Below are 24,165 nucleotides of genomic sequence, written 5' to 3' on the forward strand. Positions count from 1 at the left end.
ACCCATTGTCCTTTGTGGTTATGAGGTCTGGGGTCTGCTTACCAACCAAGAAGTCACAAAATGGGACAAACACCAAATTGAGACTCTGCATGCAGACTATTGCAAAAATATGCATGTACAATGTAAAACACCAAATAATGCATGCAGAATTAGGCCGATAACTGCTAATGATCAAAATCCAGAAAAGAGCTGTTAAATTCTACAACCACCTAAAAGGAAGCGATTCCCAAACCTTCCATAACAAAGAGAGATGAACCTGGAGAAGCGGGACCTGGGGCTCTGTTCACGAACACAAACAGATCGCACAGTGCCCCAATCAAATCATGAGAAATATATATATATATATATATATATATATATATATATATATATATATATATATATATATATATAAAATATTACTTGACACATTGGAAAGAATTAACAAAAAAACAAAGCAAACTAGAATGCTACTTGGCCCTAAACAGAGAGTACATGGTGGCAAAATACCTGACCACTGTGACTGACACAAAATTAAGGAAAGCGTTGACAATGTACAGACTTAGTGAACATAGCGTTGCTACTGAGAGAGGCTGCCGTAGGCAGACCTGGCTCTCAAGAGAAGACAGGCTATGTGCACACTGCCCACAAAAGGAGGTGGAAACTGAGCTGCACTTCCTATGTATGACCATACTAGAGACACATTTCCCTCAGATCACACAGACCCACAAAGAATTCGAAAACAAATTCATTTTTGACAAACTCCCATATCTACTGGGTGAAATACCACAGTGTGCAATCACAGCAGCAAGATTTGTGACATGTTGCCACAAGAAAAGGGCAACCAGTGAAGAACAAACACCATTGTCAATACGGCCCATATTTATGTTTATTTATTTTCCCTTTTGTACTTTAACTATCTGCACATCATTACAACACTGTTTCTAGACATAATGACAGGTGAAATGCCTCTATTCCTTTTGAACTTTTGTGAGTGTAATGTTTAACTTTTGTTTATTATCTATTTCATTTGCTTTGGCAATGTAAACATATCTTTCCCATGCCAATAAAGCCCTTTGAATTGAGAGAGAGAGACAGAGAGAGAACTGCAGCTTTGCAGGACATGGATGTGTAAGTCATGCCTTAAATGCATATGTCTTGTCATCCCTGTGTGTGTCTAACATATTGGTGCAAATTCCCAGAACTGTAATGGCAAATTTGAATGATCCAAAATACAGCACCAAATACTATTTACCCAATTTAGAAATTCTTATTTCTATGACATATCACACATATTGCAACTTCAATGATTATTTACATGAAATACCTACAAAATAATGAGATAGGCTATGTTTTGCTCTAGTAGCAGCAACAAAATCCCAATACATTTTCATGCAAGAATTCTGATTTACTTTTATCATTGCATACAGCACAAACAGATCATTGATTAGTTCTCAGTAGTGGCTGGCCATTTAGATTTTTTATTTAACCTTTATTAAACTAGGCAAGTCAGTTAAGAACAAATTCTTATTTACAATGCCGACCTACCCATAACCTGGACGACGCTGGGCCAATTGTGCGCCGCCCAATCATGGCCGTTGTGATACAGCCTGGAATCAAACCAGGGTCTGTAGTAACACCTCTAGCACTGAGAGGCAGTGCCTTAGACCGCTGCGCTACTCGGGAGCCAATATTTGTACTTCGAGAGTATCTATAAGCTATATAGTTTGAATTGATGTTTGTTTATTGTAATGAATAAGAACATTTACTTATCAAACTAACGATTAATAAGCAAATTGTGGAGCAATTGGAATCTATTTCAAACAGGATATGTGAAGCCAGCTGTGTCTTGGGTCCTCACTTTCAAAACAAATGAAATGGCTGCCCGCATAAGATGGAGTCTTCAACGGTTGATTCAGTCACGAAATACGTCACATTTTAGGTTTGAGCTTCTATTAATACAACATTCCTACTTGTGTATATCAACGTAATGAAGGTATTGCTGTGAATTCAGCACGAGTGGCTGCCAATTTCCGTTAGGAATCTATGCTTGACCTAGCTAGTTAGCCAAGCTAACTGCGATATCGTTGTCAAACTTAATCGCCATCATGTTGCGCAGCCGATATTTCCCAAGTTGTATATATATTAAAGTATAGTCTACAATCACGGTGGGCCATGAAGTAACGCATTTAACTCTTTGCCTGGCTATTGTTCCGTTAGCTTGCTAAACCTGTTATCAACTCGATTGCTTAAAGTTTGAAGTAGCTAGCTAACTTTCTGAGAACCTAACTAACGTTAGCTAGCTAAAACCTTTCTCAGTTACCAGTTTTGCAGTCTGGTCATTGCGGCATAGCCAAGCCTAATCAGTGACATTAGAAAACTATAGGTAGCTAGTAGGCTAACGTTAGGTGCTTTATCGTTTTTCTTTGCATGTTGACAAGGTCGCAAATTCATGACACTTCAAGGCCATCCCGAAGTGACAGGTTTGTAAGGACAAACCTGAGATAAACCCACTCAGTTGAATTAATCTCCCACCATCTAACTACATGACCTGACATGTACTGTCTGTTATAGGTTTCCAATCAAGACGAGAAACCAGTTCCACACACAATGCATTGGCCCGAACTACAGAAAAGTTCAACTTCTGCATCTGACTGGACCCACACAGTTCGTAGGTGAGAAACTGGCCTTTACATAATTCTTTTTTTCTACATAACAACCATTTAACAACCACATTCAAAGAATACAATTGTCATGTTTTCCCTGTAGTATATTCAGAGTAGGCCTATAAGCTTACTAGTGGAACAATATGCTCGAAGGATGACCATACCATTATGTTTCAGTGCGACACTTGTCCATTCAGACACAGGACACGCCAAACCCACGGAGCTTGAAGTTCATCCCTGGTAAGCCTGTGTTGGGGGTGGGGACCCTGGATTTCCCCTCTCCAAGCTCTGCAGAGTGCTCCTCCTTAGCCAGGTTAGTACTGTTGGATAACGGGAATTGTATTTTTTATGAGCTATTGAAATATGATAGTAGCAAGAGCTGTAAACATGACGAAACCAGACATTGTGAATAAACTTTTCAGAGCGTGTGAGAACCAGTGACGCTTGTACACTGAGCAAGAGGACAAGTACATTAGTGTCTAGTTTGAGAAAGACGCCTCACAAGTCCTCAACTGGCAGCTTCATTAAATAGTACCAGCAAAACACCAGTCTCAACGTCAACAGTGAAGAGGCGACTCCAGGATGCTCAAACTAGACACTCCAATGTACTTTTCCTCTTGCTCAGTTGTGCACCTGGACCTCCCACTTCTCTTTCTATTCTGGTTAGTGCCAGTTTGCGCTGTTCTGTGAAGGAAGTAGTACACAGCGTTGTACGAGATATTCAGTTTCTTGGCAATTTCTCACATGGAATAGCCTTAATTTCTCAGAACAAGAATAGACTGACGAGTTTCAGAAGAAAGTTCTTTGTTTCTGGCCATTTTGAGCCTGTAATCGAACCCACAAATGCTGACGTTCCAGATACTCAACTAGTCTAAAGAAGCCCAGTTTTATTGCATCTTTAAATCAGCACAACGGTTTTCAGCTGTGCTAACATAATTGTAAAAGGGTTTTCTAATGATCAATTAGCCTTTTAAAATGATCAACTTGGATTAGCTAACACAATGTGCCATTGGAACACAGGAGTGATGGTTGCTGATAATGAGCCTTTGTACGCCTATGTTAAAAATCAGCCATTTCCAGCTACAATAGTCATTTACAACATTAGCAATGTCTACACTGTGTATTTCTGATCAATTTGATGTTATTTTAATGGGCAAAAAGTTAGCTTTTTGGACATTTCTAAGTTACCCCAAACCTTTGAATGGTAGTGTGTGTGTGTGTGTATATCTATATATGGAATTGAAATTCAATTTTACATTTCCCAGTTAATGTAATTAATGCACTTCGTATTAGAAATCTAAATTCTCCAGGATTTGTTTTAAATCATTTCGACTTGTATTCCTACATGTCCAGTATAACTAGGCTGTCTGAACAGTGACATGGTCAGCCTGAAAGCCCAAGGGAATTTCATTTGAATAGGAATTTGAGGAATTGTTGCGTATTGAATTGTGAATTTAAAAAATCTAATTGACCTAACATTGGAATTGAATTATCTCTGAATTCAAAGACTGACTGGGAATTTGAATGGAAATAAATTGAATTTACAAGGGAGGGAATAAAATGAAATTTGAGAAATTAACCCCATTTCTGAATGTATTTCTTAGTTGAATTGGTTTACTGTACTGATTAGCCTAAGTTAGGTCTTTGCGTGCCTCAAATCAAAATAAATAAAAGTGCAATGAGCATCTCCACTTTGTTCTGAGCACACCATGTGGATTATAGATCATAGATATTACTGTACATACTAACATCATGAAATGTTTTTAACATGGACCACTCTTGGTTGCACAGGGATCTGTTTGGAATCGAAGGAGTGAAAAGTGTGTTCTATGGTCCTGACTTCATCACAGTGACCAAGGTAGAGAATAAATAAACCTCATCTACCTTCCTTTTCCTTTTACCAACCCTATCCATTTACTCTGGGATATGGTGTGCCATTATAAGACCATAATAACTGAATGTATCATGTCACAAATAAAAGTTTAACTTTATAATTCAATACATGGGCTGTCCCAATTCTCCACCCTTCTCCCGAAGTGTGCATTTGCACACTCCTTGTTGTGGATTTAAAAGCATAGGATTAGTATAAGCATTGGCAGGAGGGAGTTTTCACTATTGCTAAATCCATGCAAGAAAGTGTGCAAGGGTACATTTTGAGAGAGGGGTGGTGAATCTGGGCCCAGCCATATTCATTTACCAGGCCTTTGCATGTTTTGTGTTGCCCTTGCCAGGCAGATGATGATGTGGAGTGGACGGACATCAAGCACCATGCCATGGATGCTATCACTAAGTTCTTTGACAGTGGAGACCCCATAACCACTGGGGTGACCCACCATGAGAGCAGTGAGTATGACAGGAACAAAACTCTTCTTCATTTGAGTGTTTGAGTGTGGAGTGCTACACTGGTCAGCTTTTTGGAGTCGCACCCGCTCCGGACACATCAATTCCAAGTCCCACCCAATATCTGACATCAGGACATATTTTCTCTCTGCCACCAGCATAGAATTGTTCCGAAAGCCGATCCGTGACTCGCCAAAAAACAATAATACAGTGCCTTCAGGAAGTATTCAGACCCGTTGACTTTTTCCACATTTTGTTACGTTAGACTTATTCTAAAATGTATTACATTGTTTTTTCCCTCATCAATCTACACACAATACCCAATAATGACAAAGCAAAAACAGGTTTTTAGAAATGTTTGCAAATGTATAAAATAAAAATGAAATATTACATTTACATAAGTATTCAGTATTCAGACCCTTTACTCAGTACTTTGTTGAAGCACCTTTGGCAGCGATTACAGCACTGAGTCTTCTTGGGTATGACGCTACAAGCTTGGCATACCTGTATTTTGGGAGTTTCTCCCATTCTTCTCTGCAGATCCGCTCAATCTGTCAGGTTGGATGGGGAGCATTGCTGCACAGCAATTTCCAGGTCTCTCCAGATATGTTCGATCGGGTTCAAGTCCGGGCTCTGGCTTGGCCACTGAAGGGCATTCAGAGACTTGTCCTGAAGCCACTCCTGTGTTGTCTTGGCTGTGTGCTTAGGGTCGTTGTCCTGTTGGAAGGTGAACCTTCGCCCCAGTTTGAGGTCTTGAGCGCTCTTGAGCTGGTTTTCATCAAGGATCTCTCTGTACTTTGCTCCGTTCGTCTTTGCCTCATTCCTGACTAGTCTCCCAGTCCCTGCCGCTGAAAAACATCCCCACAGCAAGATGCTGCCACCACCATGCTTCACCGTAGGGATGGTTCCAGGTTTCCTCCAGACATGACACTTTGCATTCAGGCCAAAGAGTTCAGTCTTGGTTTCATCAGGCCAGAGAATCTTGTTTCTCATGGTCAGAGTCTTTAGGTTCCTTTTGGCAAACTCCAAGTGGGCTGTCATGTGCCTTTTACTGAGGAGTGGCTTCTGTCTGGCCACTCTACCATAAAGGCCTGATTGGTGGAGTGCTGCAGAGATGGTTGTCCTTCTGGAAGTTTCTCCCATCTACAGAGGAACTCTAGAACTCTGTCAGAGTGACCATCGGGTTCTTGGTCACCTACCTGACCAAGGCCCTTCTCCCGATTGCTTAATTTGGCTGGGCAGCCTGCTCTAGGAAGAGTCTTGGTGGTTCCAAACTTCTTCCATTTAAGAATGATGGAGGCCACTGTGTTCTTGGGGACCCTCAATGCTGCAGACATTTTTTGGTACCCTTCCCCAGATCTGTTCCTCGACATAATGCTGTCTTGTAGCTCTACGGACAATTCCTTTGACCTCATAGCTTGGTTTTTTGCTCTGACAAGCACTGTCAACTGGGACCTTGTATAGACAGGTGTGTGCCTTTCCAAATCATGTCCAATCAATTACATTTACCACAGGTGGACTCCTCCAATCAAGTTGTAGAAACATCTCAAGGATGATCAATGGAAACAGGATGCACCTGAGCTCCATTTCGAGTCTCATAGCAAAGGGTCTGAATACTTAGGTAAATAAGGTATTCCTAAAAACTTGTCTTTGCTTTGTCAAATGAGGTATTGTGTGTAGATTGTTTAAATAATCCAATAGTTTAATTGAAACTTAAACAATTCCCAGAATTGAATAGGCTATAGGCTGCAAAAATAGCTTACGTCTATTAATAGGTAGGCTATTGGCTACTCAAACTTTTAAAAGCTGCGCTGGATTAAACTTGATATGGCCTGCATTTGGTCTAAACGGATGCCTGCATGAATGTAATGATTAACAGAATTATCGTAAACAAATGCCTGCTTGCACTTTTGTAGACTGTGTCCATCTACCGTGTTGTCCTCCTTGTCCACAATGACTACAAAATCCTTCCAAACTGGATTTGACTCTCGCAGCACCTGTTTCCACGATGGTGTATTTCATCATCATAAACGTTCTTATTATTTCTACTGTTAGGTTTGCCATTTTCACATGAGCTATGAGTCAGGGAAAATAAACTTGACAACGTATTGTCGTGTGGCAGAAGGGAATATAAACTCTGCACGTGGACAAATTATGTTTCAACACCACACAAATAGGCTACTAATGGGGAGAGTTCCCTGTTAGTAGTGGGGAGAGTTCCCTGTTAAAAAGAGCTCCCTAATGGGGAGAGTTCCCTGTTAAAAAGATAGTATCTTGATTTAAAACGTTTCCGACCGCAATATAATTGAGCCGACCCGTGGGTTGATAGAATGTTTTCATTCCACCCGCCAACTGATTTTTTTGCATGTTTGTTTCTTGGAATTATGAACTTTTCAACATGCTGTTCCTGTCTTAGGTCACTCTGAAGATGATGATGAAATTGTTTCAATGATAAAGGAGCTTCTAGATACACGGATCAGGTAAAATCCCCACATACTATTAGTATGACCAATCTGTCACTCTCATGATGTTTTGCTGTAGATACATGGATCAGGTAAAATCCCCACATACTATTAGTTTGATCAATCTGTCACTCATGATGTTTTGCTGTAGATACATGGATCAGGTAAAATCCCCACATACTATTAGTATGATCAGTCTGTCACTCATGATGTTTTGCTGTAGATACATGGGTCAGGTAAAAATCACCACATACTATTAGTATGATCAGTCTGTCACTCATGATGTTTTGCTGTAGATACATGGGTCAGGTAAAAATCACCACATTCTCTCAGTATGATGAATGTGTTTTACTGACAATATTTTGTTAATCTAGTACAGTGTTTTCAAACTTCGGTCATCCAGTACCCCCAACAGCAGACATTTTTGTTGTAGCCCCTGACACTCAGCTGATTCAACTCACTGAGGGGATTCTATTAATCTCGCCCGGACGACCGGGTAGGCGTGTTTTGCACCGGGTGACCGGGTAGGCGTGTTTTGCACCGGGTGACCGGGTAGGAGTGTTTTGCACCGGGTGACCGGGTAGGAGTGTTTTGCACCGGGTGACCGGGTAGGAGTGTTTTGCACCGGGTGACCGGGTAGGCGTGTTTTGCACCGGGTGACCGGGTAGGAGTGTTTTGCACCGGGTGACCGGGTAGGAGTGTTTTGCACCGGGTGACCGGGTAGGAGTGTTTTGCACCGGGTGACCGGGTAGGAGTGTTTTGCACCGGGTGAAAGTTGATTGCATTTATTTTGGAACCGGGCTGCCTCCCAGCGTGAGCCAGGTGCAGCGTTCAAAGCCCTCGGCGAAGTCGGCTCAAAACAAACGTTACAGTGCATTCGGAAAGTATTCAGACCCCTTGACGTTTTCCACATGTTGTTACGTTAGTCTTACAAATTCATTTAATTTGTTTTAGAATAAGGCTGTAACATAACAAAATGTGGAAAAGTCAAGGGGTCTGAATACTTTCCGAATGCACTGTGAGTAATTAAACATGTTGAGTAATGCAAAAGTGATTGCTTTTGATAAAAACTCTGTCTTCCCAATGAAAACTAGAAAATTCAAACATATATACATATTAAAGAGATGTATGTTTCTGGACGATGCACCGTGCTGCCTTGTTGACAACATGACCGAGCGGGGCAGATTACTGTTCCATTTGAGCAGGGTGCCCTTCCCTCACCTCTTCCTCACGCCATGGGCCATAGACCGGTGCCCTGCAGCTCAGTAAAATCAAACCCGCCAGTTCAGGGCCTGATGATTAGTTGACAAGTAGAATCCAGTGTGCTTGTCCAGGGCTACAACAAAAATATGTACTGAAGGACTGGAGTTGGAGAACGCTGATCTGGTACAATATGACCCATTTGTGGAATCTGAGCCCTTGAGGCATCCTAGGAATGTTTTGTTCACAGTCTTGATAAAGATGTTTTGGCTCAGAAGCTTTTCAGTGCCCAAACAATCTGCCAGATTGCATTTTGCTTGAAGTTGTTCCACAAACAAATAGAAGTGATGTTGATATGAAATATAGACTACAATAATGTTATTGTCAAGGATTTCTCCTATCCCCTCCCCTCTTAAACTCCTCATATTCCTCTCCATTCTTCTGTCCCTCCTAGTTTTTAATAACAATTGTAATAATACCTGTTATGTTGTTGAATGACAAACTAACCTGATAAGCCCTCCCGTCACACACAGGCCCACGGTGATGGAGGATGGCGGTGATGTCATCTTTAAGGGCTTTGAGAACGGCACGGTGAAGCTGAAGCTGGTTGGCTCATGCACCGGCTGCCCCAGCTCTAGTGTCACCCTGAAGAATGGCATCCAGAACATGCTGCAGTTCTACATCCCTGAGGTGGATGACGTGGAACAGGTGAGAGGGTGAATACAAAGAGGGAGGGACAAGGGAGTAGGAGAAGATGATGAGAGAGAAACGCACAGAGAGGCAGAAATAGGATGGAGTAGGGAGAAGGAGTTGGAGGGGAATGGAGAGAGAGGTAGGAGTTAGAGGGGAATGGAGAGAGTACTAAATCATGAAGTTGGAACAGCATCTGCTTTGTGATGTCATATCAAAGTGTATTGGTCACGTACACAGATTAGCAGATGTTATATCGGGTGCAGCAAAATTCTTATATTACTAACTCCTAACAATGTAGTAAAATGTCAAACAAGTACAAAAATGACAAATAAATTAAAAAAAGAAATCAAGTAATGTCATAAGAATCCAATGAACAACCCAAATAACACTAACAGTAATCCAAATGCAAAATTTACGTATATACACCGGATTAATTTATACAATATATACTACGAATATGTACAGCAGTAGAGTGAGCTATGTCAAGACTCCAGTATATAAATAAATATGCAGTGTGTATAAAGAGTGTCAATTATAGCTGTTCTTTTGTTTGGTTTCTGTAGGTGGAAGATGAAGTGGATCATGTGAATGCAAAGGTTTTCACCGAATTGGAACGCAAGTTAGGAGACATATAAAACGTCTGTCAGCCCCCATGCCTATAGATAAACAGGCTGTTTTATAGATGCCTTGCAAACCAGGTAGATACTGCTTCCGCTACCTTAGTGCAATGTTCATGTTTTCAAATAATATTCAGCATTGCCCTTTCAAAATACCAACTGTAGTGTGCTGTAGGCTGTTGTTTTTGTCTTTCATTTACTCAAATACTGTATATTACTGTTACAATGAAGAAAGGCCACACACTGACACATTTATACTGTTTGTCTCTTCCATTGTAAAGGCCCAAAACTCTGAAGACGGCAGTTATGTTATATATTTGATATTTATTTCTCTGCAGGTTGATTTACAAATTTACCTCATGTTTAAAAATAATAATAATCTGATGAAAGGACATTCTGTGATGGTTTATATCTATCCCTAGGCCAAGCATGACCAATTGTTTATATGAAATGATCACAAGATATTGCACAGTTAAAAAGGACAAAATGATTTAGCTGTATATGTTTGTGAATGCATTGTTCAGGAGTCTACACATTTAACACATTTACATTTATGGCATGGGCACATTTATATTTAATCTCTCGTGGAGAGACTACGTAAACAAATGGTATCCTAGATATGTCAACGGGATGCGTGACATAACAAGGAGCATTAGTTCCGTTGCTTGCGTTTTTCTTCACTGGTTATTTAGACACATCACGATTTCGTAGGTGTTGGCATCTTTTGAATTTCGGAAAAAGAGAGGGGACATTCGGCCCATTTTGACTTGCCCGTAAATTGCAAAGAGAGAGAGAGTGGAGCTCTTCGTTCCGACTCTCATTCTGTATCTTCTCCTAATACGTATTGACCCAGAACTTAATCGAGCATCTGACCAATTCCACAATACTTTAGTTCTGGGTTAATCAAGATTAATTTATATTCATCATATAGATTGCAGTACATCTACTCTTAAAGAAAGCTTTATGTGAAATACTGTGATAAATGTTGTGCAATGATTCAAGTTCTTTGAATGGATACTATCACCCATTCACTTGTATATGCATTGCAATTGTAACAGTTCCAACTGCAGTCTTATATTGCCGATAGAGAAGTCCGAATCATACTAGTATCACAAAGGAAAATGTAATGGTTATTTTGTCCCATTCGTGGAATCATCTCGTTGTATTATTATATTGCTCTTGTTTTCAGAAACCAACACTTGTGGGAATACCCTATTGATATAGCTTTGCTGTCTTTATTGAGTTGATGTTGGAAACAATCAGATTTATCAAATAAAATTTGATTGATCACATTAACATATTTAGCAGATGTTATTGCGGGTGTAGCAAAATGCTTTAATTCCTAGATCCAACAGTGCAGTAGTATCTAACAATTCACGACAGTACACACGACTCCAAAAGTAAAATAACGGAGTTAAGAAATATATCAATATTAGGATGAGCAATGTCGGCGTGGCATTGACTAAAATAAAGTATATACATATGAATTGAGTAAAGCAGTATGTTAACATTATTAAAGTGTTCCATCATTAAAGTGACCAGTGACTCTATGTATATAGGGCAGCAGCCTCTTAGGTGCAGGGTTGAGTAACCGGGTGGTAGCTGGCTAGGGATGGACACACGACTAGTGATGAACACAGGCAATGTATATTATGCTATATTTTCCATATTATTTTTCACGGTATATTATCACACACTATCTTTAATATTTTCTCTAAGTTGCAGCAGTGATATTTCAAGCTTTTCATGGTTCATGTTTAGCCACAGGTCTATGATGAACCTTGTTACCGTGACCGTAAATGACCCCTACACCTGAACATATGACCAGAGAGGAAGAAGCGAAGCGAAGCGAAGCGAAGCGAAAGAGTCCACTCCCGTCAGTTATTCCACGTGGGAATAATGATAAGCAGACTGCATGGCTTCCCGCCTTTGGGACAACGACTCACATTTTTAGGGGGGAGACAAGAACATATCATTATATACAGTTTCTCTGATATTTATTATGTAATATGCGTATGTAATACGCGTGCGCGCCACTGACTCACGCATGCGTGGTGACAGTTTTGGATCTATCGCCGCCGGTGCATTCACAAAGCAGGAAAGTGGTAAAGCAGTGAGGACAATTCGTTTCTGTAACGTTAATGTATTTCAAACTTTACAGGTACAGTTCTGATGTTTTTGGTACTGCAGAATGCAATTATTGGCGCAAAATTTGAATCTCCATCAGCCTTGCTGTTTGCTACCATTCAGACAGCATTATGTGTGTTTTGCCTTGCTTAGGCCTCAAGCTAGCGACGTTTGTCAACGTTGCTTTGAAAACAAAACGCACGAGTCATCATTATAGCTAGCTAAGTTAGCTATTTATCTCCGTTAACAAGCCAACAACATGTTAGCTAGCCTGTGGCTATTTATAGCTAAAGGCTAACCAGGTAGCTAATATCGGCAAATGCATTAGCTAACTAACGTCGTTGTTTTGAAAACAAAACCCATGAGTAGTCAGTATAGTTAACTGACATTAGCTATCTAGTTAGCAAGTTGGGTACCTAGCTAACTATATCTCCGTTAGCAAGTGAACCCAGCCAAAGTAAGCATGTTAGCTAGCCTATAACTATTTATTAACTGCTAACCAGGTAACGTTTGTTAATATCGGCAAGTGTCTAGAAAATGCATTAACATAGCTAGCTTAGCAACAAGTACGTTTACTTAACTCTACAGGGATCTAACCTCGCTAGTAACCCAATAAATAGTACGCCAAATTCATGAATGTGAATTTTAATTATAATGCTTCTAGTAATTGTTTTAAAATTCATGAATTTGGCGTACTATTTATAGGGCTAACTTAGTTACGGTTAGTTAACCAACTAACAGTAGCTAGCCGACAGTTACCAACAGCTACTATAACGTTTTGCTTGCTACGAATTGCTCGTTTGTCCATTCCGTTGCTTGTCCCACTACTATCCCGCTGAGTAGAGGCAGCTGTCAAGAGGCCTAACGTTGTTGTCGTTGGCTACGTGGTTATGTGTCGCTAGTTAAGTATTTTATTAGCTGTAAGTAAATCTGTAACAATCTTCTCCTGGTATAGTTTGTTTTTGTTGCTAGCTGTCAATGTTTGTGTTCAAAGCAAAGGTACATGTCAAATGAAGAATCCTTATATAAACAGGCCCATTTCCTGTTGTATTGACAGGATTTAAACTTAAATTGGTTCAGTCAATACACCTAAGCTCGAGCCTTGACTCATGGCACAGTTTGGGGGACAGAAGAACCCTCCTTGGGCGGCTCAGTTTGCTGCCACAGTGGTGTCCCAGCCCGGCCACTCAGGACAGTCCCTGGACCTCAATAGCATACACTGTGAGTTTGACACCTTGCTCAATACTATACTCTGTGCTCATTGGTGGGATAAAATTAAAGTGGGGTTGAGGGTGTAGTGCTTGAAGGAAACTGCATCTCAGACTTGGATCTGTTTGGCAAAGTTTGTGATGGAGGAGATTCAGTGGTCAACTGGACATTCAACGATGTTAAAAGTACTCTCGTTTCTCGTTCAACCCGTCTTTCTATCACTCCATTCCTCTCGCTTGCCCTACCTCCTCACTCCATCCTCTTTCTGAATTATTCTATTCCCGCACCCCACTCTCTCCTGCAGCTCTAGGTGTGCAACAGCCATCTCTCTTGGGTGCGTCTCCCTCTATGTACTCCCAGCAGTCAGCCCTGGCTGCAGCCTCCCTCAACTCCCAGTCGGCTGCCGCTAACTACCAGTTGTCCCAGCAGACTTCAGCTCTGCAGCAGCAAGCCGCAGCCGCCGCCGCTGCAGCACTGCAACAGGTGAACTACACTAGGATCAGCAGGGCAGTGTTAAGTTAGGCACAACGTAGCTAAACATTCTCAAACAGAATATGATAACATTTGTTGTTATTGAATAAGCTCAGGTAGGGGTTCCGGTTCTAAAGTAAAGAAAATAGCAGATCCATACCACATTGGGTGAGGCGGGTTGATGTTAAGAAAAATATAAAAAAATATTTGCGAGGAAAAAAGATATGAAAAGATATATACACGGGACAAGACAAAGACGCCTGACTGCTACACCATCTTGGAATCACATATAGTTGAGCATGGAGTCACTTAACTGTTCAGTAAATAGTCTTCCCTTCAAATTGACATCACTCATATTAACCGCAACAGAACTCAAGGGCCATTTCCTGAAATTTAATTCAAAGAAAAAGCTGACACATTTAGACTAGCTAGTGTGTTTGTCGGCGTATCACCTGTCACATCTGAGTCGTACCTTTAGCTCTTGAGTCTGTCTATCCAGACAGAGCATCAACATTTTACATGTACATTTTAGTCATTTAGCAGATGCTCTTATCCAGAGTGACTTACAGGAGCAATTAGGGTTAAGTGCTTTGGTCAAGGGCACAGACAGATTTTCCACCTAGTCGACAGTAGAATTCAAACCAGCGACCTTTCGGTTGCTGGCCCAACGCTCTTAACTGCTAGGCTGCCTGCCGCCCCTGTCATTTAACTTTTTCTCTGTCTCGTCTCTCCTATTGTTTCAGTCTCAAATGAACTCCGCCCTGCAGCAGTATCAGCAGCAACAGCAACAACAGCAGCAACAGCAACAACAGCAGCAACAGCAGCAACAACCTCCTCCACAGCAGCCTCCTCCTCAACAGCTCTATAATGTACCCCATCAGGTGAGACATGGCCAATACACCAAGTGAAATACTGTTGCTTGGATTGTAAATGAATTAGAGCTTGTCAGCAAAACTGGCAGTGTCAGAACTTTAAGTTGTTGCTCCTAGACGTTTCCACTTCACAATAACAGCACTTACAGTTAACCGGGGTAGCTCTAGCAGGGCGGATATTTGACTAACTGACTTTTTGGAAAGGTGGCATCTTATGACGATGCCACGTTTAAAGTCACTGAATTCTTCAGTAAGGCCATTCTACTGCCAATGTTTGTCTATGGAGATTGCATGGCTGTGTGGTCGATTTTATACGCCTGTCAGCTGCGGGTGTGGCTGAAATAGCCAAATCTACTCATTTGTGCACATACTTTTGAATATATAGTGTACTTATTGCAATTTCTGTGTGTGTGTGTATCCCATCTCTTCAGCAACAACATACAGACTTATACGGGGTAAATTATTGATGTGCAGCTCTGAATCGCATTGATTTAAGAACGGTCATACTCATGTAGGGCTGGTCGACAAACAGTAAAAAAAGATATACCGGTATTCTTATTTTTTATATTTTTTATAAATGTAATCTTTATGTAACTGGGTAAGTCAGTTAAGAACAAATTATTATTTACAATGACGGCCTACCCCGGCCAAACCTGGACAACGTTGGGCCAATTGTGCGCAGCCCTATGGAGCTCCCAATCACGGCCGGATGTGATACAGCCCTGATTTGAACCAGGGACTGTAGTGACGCCTCTTGCACTGAGATGCCTTAGACCGCTGTGCCAATTCATTCACGGACCTTTTTGGATTTTTACTTTACATAATCACTATTTGTTTTTGTTGTTAATCTGTTTTAAGCACCAGTAAGAAACTTCTGACAGCTGAGAACTGCTGTCTAACTTGCTAGCATAACAAGTCAACAACTTCGGGAGGGCAACCGTGCCAAATATACCCTCGGAAATTGTCTGACTACCTCTAGTGGTGAAAGTAACAACTGCAGCTGAAGCTGATAATACAGTCTAACACGGAACCCAAACCGGCTGCGCGCGTGCGCCATCGTGCATACATTTATTTTGCCTCCCCACACCAAACGCGATCACGACACGCAGGTTAAAATATCAAAACAAACTCTGAACCAATTACATTAATTTGGGGACAGGTCAAAAAGCATTAAACATGTATGGCAATTTAGCTGGTTAGCTTGCACTTGCTAGCTAATTTGTCCTATTTAGCTAGCTTGCTATTGCTAGCTAATTTGTCCTGGGATATAAACATTGAGTTGTTATTTTACCTGAAATGCACAAGGTCCTCTACTCCTCAAATTAATCTACACTTAAAACGGTCAACCGAATCGTTTCTAGTCATCTCTCCTTCCAGGCTTTTTCATCTTTGAACTTATATGGTGATTGGCATCTAAACTTTCATAGTATTACTACGACAACTGGCAACACAGTTCGTCTTTCAGTCACCCACGTGGGTATAACCAATGAGGAAATGGCACGTGGGTACCTGCTTCTATAAACCAATGAGGAGATGGGAGAGGCAGGACTTGCAGCGCGATCCGCGTCAGAAATGGAAAGGACTTCTATTTTAGCCCATGGCAACGCAGCGTTGCGAGCGGTGTTGTCAGGGTATAAGAGGAGAGTGAGAATAATTTAAGGATAAAAAAAAAACGTAATATAGGCATGCTAGGACAAAATAAATGTGGGACAGTGTGTAAATGAAAACAAGGTAGTGCAAGAAAATAAGAAATGTATGAAAATGCTGGAGTAGATCAAATGTTCTATGCAAATAGAAACCGTTGGTTGTGTACCAGAGTTTGAGGCTACAAAATATCATTTATATTCCTATGCAATGTTCTACAAATAGGACTACTTCACTGTCAACTTTGTCTTATTATTTTTGGTATAATAATTTTTACCAAAACATTATTGAAATTTGAAAGCAACAGAAGTGGAGCTGCTCCGACTAGCCAAAATCCCTTGGTTGTCCCCTGAGCCCTCCCACACCCCCATCTTAATCTCCATCCCTGGCCAACTGCTTCCTTGGCTTAACCTACTCAAACCTATTAACCTGATGTGAGTTGGAGTAAAAAACAGAAAAACAAAACAATAACCTGCAAATATAGTGACGTTATATTTTGGCCATATCGCCCAATCCTACCTGTAGGCACCTGCAGTTTACTACAGGTGAGATAAATTTACCAGTAGACCTAAACGAGAATTTCTTGCCAAATTAATTAATGGTCCTGTGCAGTTAAAGTGTTACTTATTTTAGAAGAAATTGTGAATGGTGCCAATATTTTGTCTCGCATCTGTTTATTTTACCCTGTTTGTCAGGTCTTTATTATTCAATAATGCATATTTATAACTTTTATCATTCAGAAACATCAAATACAGTCAAAAATAAGAAATTCAGTGATATGATATTGTGTCCATATCACCCAGCCCTATACTCATATGTATCAATCAACTGTACTGTTTACTCGATGAAGTACTTATTGCAATTTCTACGTGTTTGTGTACCCCGTCTCTTCAGCAACATCAACAACACACAGACTCATACGGGGTAAATTGATGTTTGCAACTCTGAATCGCCTTGATTTGAGAAAGGCCATAATCATTATGTGTATCAATCAACACTGTACTGTTGACTCATTGAAAGACTTGTTTGTGTACCCCGTCTCTTCAGCAACATCAACAACACACAGACTCATACGGGGTAAATTGATGTTTGCAACTCACACAGACAACTCTGAATCGCCTTGATTTGAGAAAGGCCATAATCATTATGTGTATCAATCAACACTGTACTGTTGACTCATTGAAAGACTTGTTTGTGTACCCCGTCTCTTCAGCAACATCAACAACACACAGACTTATACGGGGTAAGCAGCAGCAGTTAACAGCCGCAGCACAGTCAAATCAAAATACCCTTTATGCTTGGTGCTAGGGTGGGGAATGTACTCTGTTCTACAGACACTGTCAGTATTAACTTCTCTACTTCTCTTAACCTCTGTCTTTCTCTCTTCTTTCCTCTTTCTCGCGCTCCTCTCCTTTGCCTCTGTCTCGCCCTCTCTCTCCTGTCCCGCTCTCCTGTCTCTCTCTCCCGCTCTCCTGTTTCTCTCTCCCTGTCCCTCTCCACAGCTCCCCCAGCCCCAGCAAGCGCTGATTTCACAGGTAGGATAATTAGGAACAAGCTAGTCTCTGGTACATTTATTGCACCTTTTAGCTAAAGTAATGCCACTGAAGTAAGCTTGTCTTGAGGATAATTATTTAGTCCAACATAATCGGTCTATGAAGACGCCATTTTGTCATGAAAATTCCAAGAGCTCTCTTGTTAAACGTAGGTGGTGATTTTGGAATAATGCGGTACAATACAATCCAAAGCTATTGGGGAAAGAATTGTGACAACATCCTAACGTCACCTTCTCTCCTTGCCTCCTTTTCTAACGCCTCCGCTGATGTTGAAAGAACTGGAGTGGTGAAAACAAATTCCCGGTAGGCATCCCCGCCTTTACTTTACCTATGCAAGTTTCAGTTTTTGACCTTCATAGCATACAGCCAAATACAATGGGACGTGTATGGCCACAATAATAATTAACACCTCTGGTAAATGAGAAGAACCGCTATGGGACATTTGATTAGAATAAATCCCAAATAACATGATCGACTTCATATAGACACTTCCAGCAGTTCCATTGTTAGACACACATGTTTTGAATTTAGTGGGCTTGATTAGGGTTGCAAAATTCTGGTTACTTACCCAAAATTCCAGTTTTACGAGAAATCCTGTCTGGAAGATTCCAGCTTTTCTGCTTAATCCCTCCTGATTCCACAAATCTTCCAACCAGGGTATCTGGAAAACCTTGATAATGTTGGAAAGTTAGAAGAGTTTTGCAATCCTAGGCGTGATACAATCCACACATTTAGGACTAATAGGCAGCGGTCCAAACACCCTCAAATTAAGTGGACAATTCTGATGACGTCTGATGAGTATACACTTGCAGGGCAAGGGGCGAGGGAGGAAGGAATAATTTTTAAATGGACCACTCTTGGCCGGAAATTCGTCACTCTTTGATCCCGCAATGATTGTGTTTTCCGACACCGGTAGCTTGTGGGTGCTTTATATGCGCTACAGTCAATTATGATTGCATGTCTACTTATATTAAATATATAATTATTAATATACGCCGACTGTATGACAGCTAGCTAATTAATTAGCTAACTAACGTCAGTCTGCCTAGCTGGAACTTCTGAAGAATGGAAATGTTTTATTTCTACAATTTCCAAAAGAGAACCAAACAAAAACATATTTACTTTTTACGAGACGTGTTTGTGCCGTTATGTGCATTAGTAGCACAATTTCTAACTTATTTACATTCGTTTTGACTTCTCCTTCGATGTTGTTTTGAAATTTTCGCCGACTTTTCTTAGCGGGTGTACAATCGTCGTGATTTGAATTATGGGGAGTTTCAGGCCCCGGCGTGAACATAATTGTACACTCGTAAAGCTAAAAAAGAGGGCTGAGGGGCTTACGTTACAAACTTCCCTTGCTTGGCTAATCATTTGGACCACCTTCCAAGATGGCGACGGGGATTCCCCCAAGGGCATAAGGCGAGGGTAAGTAGACGAGGGTGTGTCTTAAGTGTTTGGACCGCAGCCATAGAGAAAGTAGGAGTAGGGTGAAGTTGATTCTGACCTATAACTTTCCTCCTCCCTAGCCCCCTGTGGCTCTCCCCACCAGCCTCTCTCTGTCCAACCCCCAGCAGACAGCCCAGATCACCGTGTCCTATCCCACGCCTCGCTCTAGCCACCAGCAGCAGAGCCAGCAGCAGAGCCAGCAGCAAAGCCAGCCCCAGAAGCAGCGCGTCTTCACCGGCGTGGTCAACAAGCTGCATGACACCTTTGGCTTTGTGGACGAGGACGTCTTCTTCCAGCTCAGGTAAGTGTCCAGTCTCTGCCTCTTGCCCAAGTCCTCTCAGATCTCCACAAGTCCATAGGGTCTAGAAGTCCATTTAGGATTGGGCCACAGAAAAGTGTCTCATTAATCGGACCAGTTGTCTTTTTTTCGGTGGGTTTTCTATATTTTGCTGGTTGCATCCCTAATTTGTGTACCATTATTCAAAGCAGAAATGTCTTGTTTCAAGCCTCCATATGTTGCAGTTTCTAAAGCATTTCCAAGTGGGTGAATAATGGGTATTGTCTCCACAGTGCGGTGAAGGGGAAGACCCCCCAGGTGGGCGACAGGGTCCTAGTGGAGGCCGTGTATAACCCCAACATGCCCTTCAAATGGAATGCCCAGCGCATTCAGACCTTACCTCAGCTGGCCAACCAATCGGTGAGCCTCACCTAGCCTCCACAGCCACCTGGGTCACATTCAGTAGACTTGAAGTGAAACTGAAAACTTTTGTCATATCACTGAACGTGATGCTGGTGGCCCTTAGCCAGTGACATCTTACACCTCAATTTGAGTGCTTCCAGGGTTTGGTTCCAATTTGATCATTAGCTCTCTCAGGGATGCAAACTCGTCACTTTTTGGCGATATTCACTGTTTTGGTTTCAAAATGGGTAATCCACGTAAATCGCGACGATCCGAAGAAAATAGAATGTGGGTGGGGATTGTATGTTTCTCATATTGAAATCATTGACTAAGCACAGAATGCTTCCCTATACTTCCTACAATGAGAATATCAGATTTCAGATATTCTTTCTCTCCGTCCGGATCCATCAGTTTTAATATGTATTTTAGCCGTAATGACAATCTGTAGTATGCAGACATTGATTTAAATACTTCTGTTACATTTAATTATTGGAGTGGCTCGCAGTGCGAGGGAAGTAGGTACACTATCTTATAATTCCACCTGTAAGAGCACAGTCCAGTTTGACTAGACTTCGCTGTCACGCAGCCTCTGACTTCCACCGCCATAAAGGAAGAACGGAGAGCAGTGGCAGTCATGCTTGCACCTTTACATTTACTTTATCTTGGCCAGGTCGCAATTGTAAATGAGAACTTGTTCTCAACTTGCCTACCTGGTTAAATAAAGGTTAAATAAAAAATAAAACATGTTCCATGTCAACTTTTTGGGCCCTCGCCAGTTTGCATCCCTGTCTGTCTTCCCGTCTGCCCTGGTTGACTCAATCTCTCAAATGTAAATGTAATGTAAGCCTACAGTATAGATGGCGCCATTGCTGTATTCACCCTCTGATCTTAGAGGGGGGCCTCAATTTGTGCAGAAGTGAAGTTTGAGAGTGATCAGATTGGAACTCAGCCCTATGGCTGTGTATCTGTTATTAACCACTTTGTTCTCCCCCCTCCTCTCCTAGCTTCAGCAGCAGCCCCAGTCCTTGCCTCCAGTTCCCCCACAGCTAAGCAGCTTCTATGCTGACCCGGGGATGCATCAGCGCTACTCAGACATGCACCCCGTTGGCATGGACAGCAGACAAAATGTAACCCTCGTCCCGCCTCACACACCTCTCTATGGGCCGCCCCCTCCTATTCTCTCTCTTCTCTCTCTTTTCTGTCCTTTCTGATGCCTGTTCTTCTCCATCTTCTTCTTTTCTCCTTCTGTTCTCTCTCATCTCTCTCTTCTCTTCCGTCTTCGCTCTGAGTATTCATTTGTTGTTTTGGACCAGGATGGCTTCCTGATCTTTTAAAGCGCATATGACATATCGTTGAATAGTATTAGAAATACATTTTATTTTTTATCTTCGGGCCTATGGTCTTTCAGAACATTTTTCAGAAACACAAATGAATCCCAATCTACATTTCTCTTTACACTGGGCTTCTCTAACGGTGACATCCGTCAATTTCTCAACGGGGGAAAGTGCTTTTTTAAAGGTGCTATCCATACGATGTCCTGTCATTGTTCATTTAGGCTAATGAGAGAGTCCCATTGAGATAGTAATGCTTTTTGTGTTTTTCTCTTACATTTTGAGACTTTACAGTAGTTAAAGGAACAAATACTAAGATTTCTAGGATTTCTTACAGAATGCACTTTGACACACTTTTTCTTCACTTCTAACCCTTTCCTTTTCAATGTTATGATCAATACATGATTTTCATAAATGATATGCACTTTTTTACCATACGAACAGGGTAGGAACGACCTATCAAAATTGGAAAGGTTTTCCATACATCTCACAGATGTTTTATAACTTGACCTTTTTGTAGTTGTCCCCGACCATGAAATCGGGGAGGGGACAGTGGATCTGTCTCCGTCTATACATTCGTTTGTATGTTAGTCACACGCAATATCTTAGACAGCACTGGCCAGATTTTGATGAAACTTGAGTCTTGCGATAGAGATCCGGCATATAAAAAAAGTATACTGAGTGGCCAGATGGTGCCACTATGACAAGAGATTGAAAATGCTAACTTTGAAAGGTCACACCCCATCACACCTTTTGACCTAAAGCAATGAAATTCGGTACATAGGTCCCTTTCCTCACAAGAAACAAACTTGCCTCAGGATTTTCCACCATTTAGTATTTTGCGAAATACACTTTAAATGCTACACTTTTGACACCGAATGACCGATCTACACAAAACTTGATATGTGGCATCTATGGACAAAGGTCTCTCACCTCAATATTTTCCAGACTAGTACCTAAACAAGAAGACCGGTATTACCCAATAAACATTCACGTGAGTATGGTCTGGCATATAAATCAGTCAAGGGTATTCGTATTGTAACACAATTTGGTATAGAGGTTGACCGATTAATCGGAATGGCTGATTAATTAGGGACGATTTCAAGTTTTCATAACAATCGTAAATCTGTATTTTTGGACACCGATTTGGCCGCTAAAAAAAAAATATATAAAAAACATTACACCTTTTATTTATCCTTTATTTAACTACGCAAGTCAGTTAAGAACACATTCTTATGACGGCCTAGGAACGGTGGGTTAACTGCCTTGTTCAGGGGCAGAATGACAGATTTTTACCTTGTCAGCTCGGGGATTCAATCTTGCAACCTTACAGTTAACTAGTCCAACGCTCTAACCACCTGATTACATTGCACTCCACGAGGAGACTGCCTGTTACGTGAATGCAGTAAGAAGCCAAGGTAAGTTGCTATCTAGCATTAAACTTATCTTATAAAAAACAATCAATCAATCAAAATCACTAGTTAATCTTATGGCTGCAATCCCGGTGACGGGATGATATGACAACAGCCAGTGAAAGTGCAGGGTGCCAAATTCAAAACAACAGAAATCTCATAATTAAAATTCCTCAGACATACATGTTTCTTATACCATTTTAAAGGTAATCTTGTTGTTAATCCCACCAAAGTGTCCGATTTTAAATAGGCTTTTCAGCGAAAGCACTACAAACGATTGTTAGGTCACCGCAAAATCACAATAAGCACAGCCATTTTAATATGCATATATTAATAATAATATGCATATATTAGTAACTGGGACTGAGGAGCAGGCCGTTTACTCTGGGCACCTTTCATCCAAGCTACTCAATACTGCCCCTGCAGCCATAAGAAGTTAACTACACATGGTTGATGATATTACTAGTTTATCTAGCGTGTCCTGCGTTGCATATAATCGATGCGGTGCGTATTCGCGAAAAAGGACTGTCTTGCTCCAATGTGTACCTAACCATAAACATCAATTTCTTTCTTAAAATCAATACACAAGTATACATTTTTAAACCTGCATATTTAGTTAATATTGCCTGCTAACCTGGCTAACAAAGACAACCAACTTCGCCAAACGGGGGATGATTTAACAAAAGCGCATTTGCTAGAGAAAAAAAGCACAATCGTTGCACGACTGTACCTAACCATAAACATCAATGTCTTTCTTAAAATCAATACACAGAAGTATATATTTTTAAACCTGCATATTTAGCTAAAAGAAATCCAGGTTAGCAGGCAATATTAACCAGGTGAAATTGTGTCACTTCTCTTGCGTTCATTGCACACAGTCAGTGTATATGCAACAGTTTGGGCTGCCTAATTTGCCAGAATTTTACGTATTTATGACATAACATTAAAGGTTGTGCAATGTAACAGGAATATTTAGACTTATGGATGCCACCCGTTAGATAAAATACGGAACGGTTCCGTATTTCACTGAAAGAATAAACGTCTTGTTTTCGAGATGATAGTTTCCGGATTCGACCATATTAATGACCTAAGGCTCGTATTTCTGTGTGTTATTATGTTATATTTAAGTATATGATTTGATAGAGCAGTCTGACTGAGCGACGGTAGGCACCAGCAGGCTCGTAAGCATTCATTCAAACAGCACTTTCGTGCGTTTTGCCAGCAGCTCGTCGCTGTGCTTCAAGCATTGCGCTGTTTATGACTTCAAGCCCATCAACTCCCGAGATTAGGCTGGTGTAACCGATGTGAAATGGCTAGCTAGTTAGCGGAGTGCGCGCTAATAGCGTTTCAAACGTCACTCACTCTGAGACTTGGAGTAGTTATTCCCCTTGCTTTGCATGGGTAACGCTGCTTCGAGGGTGGCTGTTGTCGATGTGTTCCTGGTTCGAGCCCAGGTAGGGGCGA

General features: G+C 41.2%; 2 protein-coding genes across 16 annotated transcripts in view; both read left to right on the forward strand.

Annotated features, from left to right (window-relative positions):
• Positions 1-1,762: 1,762 nt before the first annotated feature.
• LOC139562216 (NFU1 iron-sulfur cluster scaffold homolog, mitochondrial-like) lies at positions 1,763-11,249 on the forward strand. 2 transcript variants are annotated; one of them, XM_071379703.1, is made up of 8 exons: positions 1,763-1,921; positions 2,554-2,654; positions 2,823-2,958; positions 4,437-4,503; positions 4,877-4,988; positions 7,402-7,465; positions 9,181-9,355; positions 9,904-11,249. In XM_071379703.1, the coding sequence occupies exons 1-8, from the start codon at positions 1,857-1,859 to the stop codon at positions 9,973-9,975; spliced, it is 792 nt and encodes a 263-aa protein (XP_071235804.1). In that variant the 5' UTR covers positions 1,763-1,856; the 3' UTR covers positions 9,976-11,249. The 2 variants fall into 2 exon arrangements, with proteins under 2 accessions (XP_071235804.1, XP_071235805.1); XM_071379704.1 differs by lacking the exon at positions 1,763-1,921 and adding an exon at positions 1,985-2,462.
• A 680-nt stretch (positions 11,250-11,929) lies between these two features.
• The window catches only part of LOC139562214 (cell division cycle and apoptosis regulator protein 1-like), a 31,612-nt gene continuing 19,376 nt past the window's right edge, over positions 11,930-24,165 (forward strand). For 3 of the 14 annotated variants that reach the window (XM_071379696.1, XM_071379688.1, XM_071379691.1), the window contains exons 1-12: positions 11,975-12,118; positions 13,142-13,305; positions 13,598-13,776; positions 14,508-14,645; positions 17,175-17,204; positions 17,328-17,357; positions 17,494-17,523; positions 17,783-17,815; positions 18,110-18,136; positions 19,360-19,580; positions 19,850-19,976; positions 20,963-21,085. In XM_071379696.1, the coding sequence (XP_071235797.1) occupies positions 13,194-13,305; positions 13,598-13,776; positions 14,508-14,645; positions 17,175-17,204; positions 17,328-17,357; positions 17,494-17,523; positions 17,783-17,815; positions 18,110-18,136; positions 19,360-19,580; positions 19,850-19,976; positions 20,963-21,085 (1,050 nt within the window). In that variant the 5' untranslated portion in view covers positions 11,975-12,118; positions 13,142-13,193. Of the gene's footprint in view, positions 12,119-13,141; positions 13,306-13,597; positions 13,777-14,507; positions 14,646-17,174; positions 17,205-17,327; positions 17,358-17,493; positions 17,524-17,782; positions 17,816-18,109; positions 18,137-19,359; positions 19,581-19,849; positions 19,977-20,962; positions 21,086-24,165 lie in introns of all 14 variants that reach the window. The other 11 variants (XM_071379700.1, XM_071379701.1, XM_071379689.1 and 8 more) reach the window with 10 other exon arrangements.

Source organism: Salvelinus alpinus, chromosome 32 (genome assembly GCF_045679555.1).
Source record: "Salvelinus alpinus chromosome 32, SLU_Salpinus.1, whole genome shotgun sequence".
Taxonomy (NCBI): domain Eukaryota; kingdom Metazoa; phylum Chordata; class Actinopteri; order Salmoniformes; family Salmonidae; genus Salvelinus; species Salvelinus alpinus.

What these genes read in the sequence shown, in the direction of transcription:
- LOC139562216 (XM_071379703.1), top strand. Translation starts at nt 1,857, where the DNA reads ATGGCTGCCCGCATAAGATGGAGTCTTCAACGGTTGATTCAGTCACGA. An exon ending in CTTCTAGATACACGGATCAG is followed by an intron (nt 7,466 to 9,180) that starts GTAAAATCCCCA and finishes CGTCACACACAG; the next exon opens with GCCCACGGTGATGGAGGATG. An exon ending in AGGTGGATGACGTGGAACAG is followed by an intron (nt 9,356 to 9,903) that starts GTGAGAGGGTGA and finishes TGGTTTCTGTAG; the next exon opens with GTGGAAGATGAAGTGGATCA.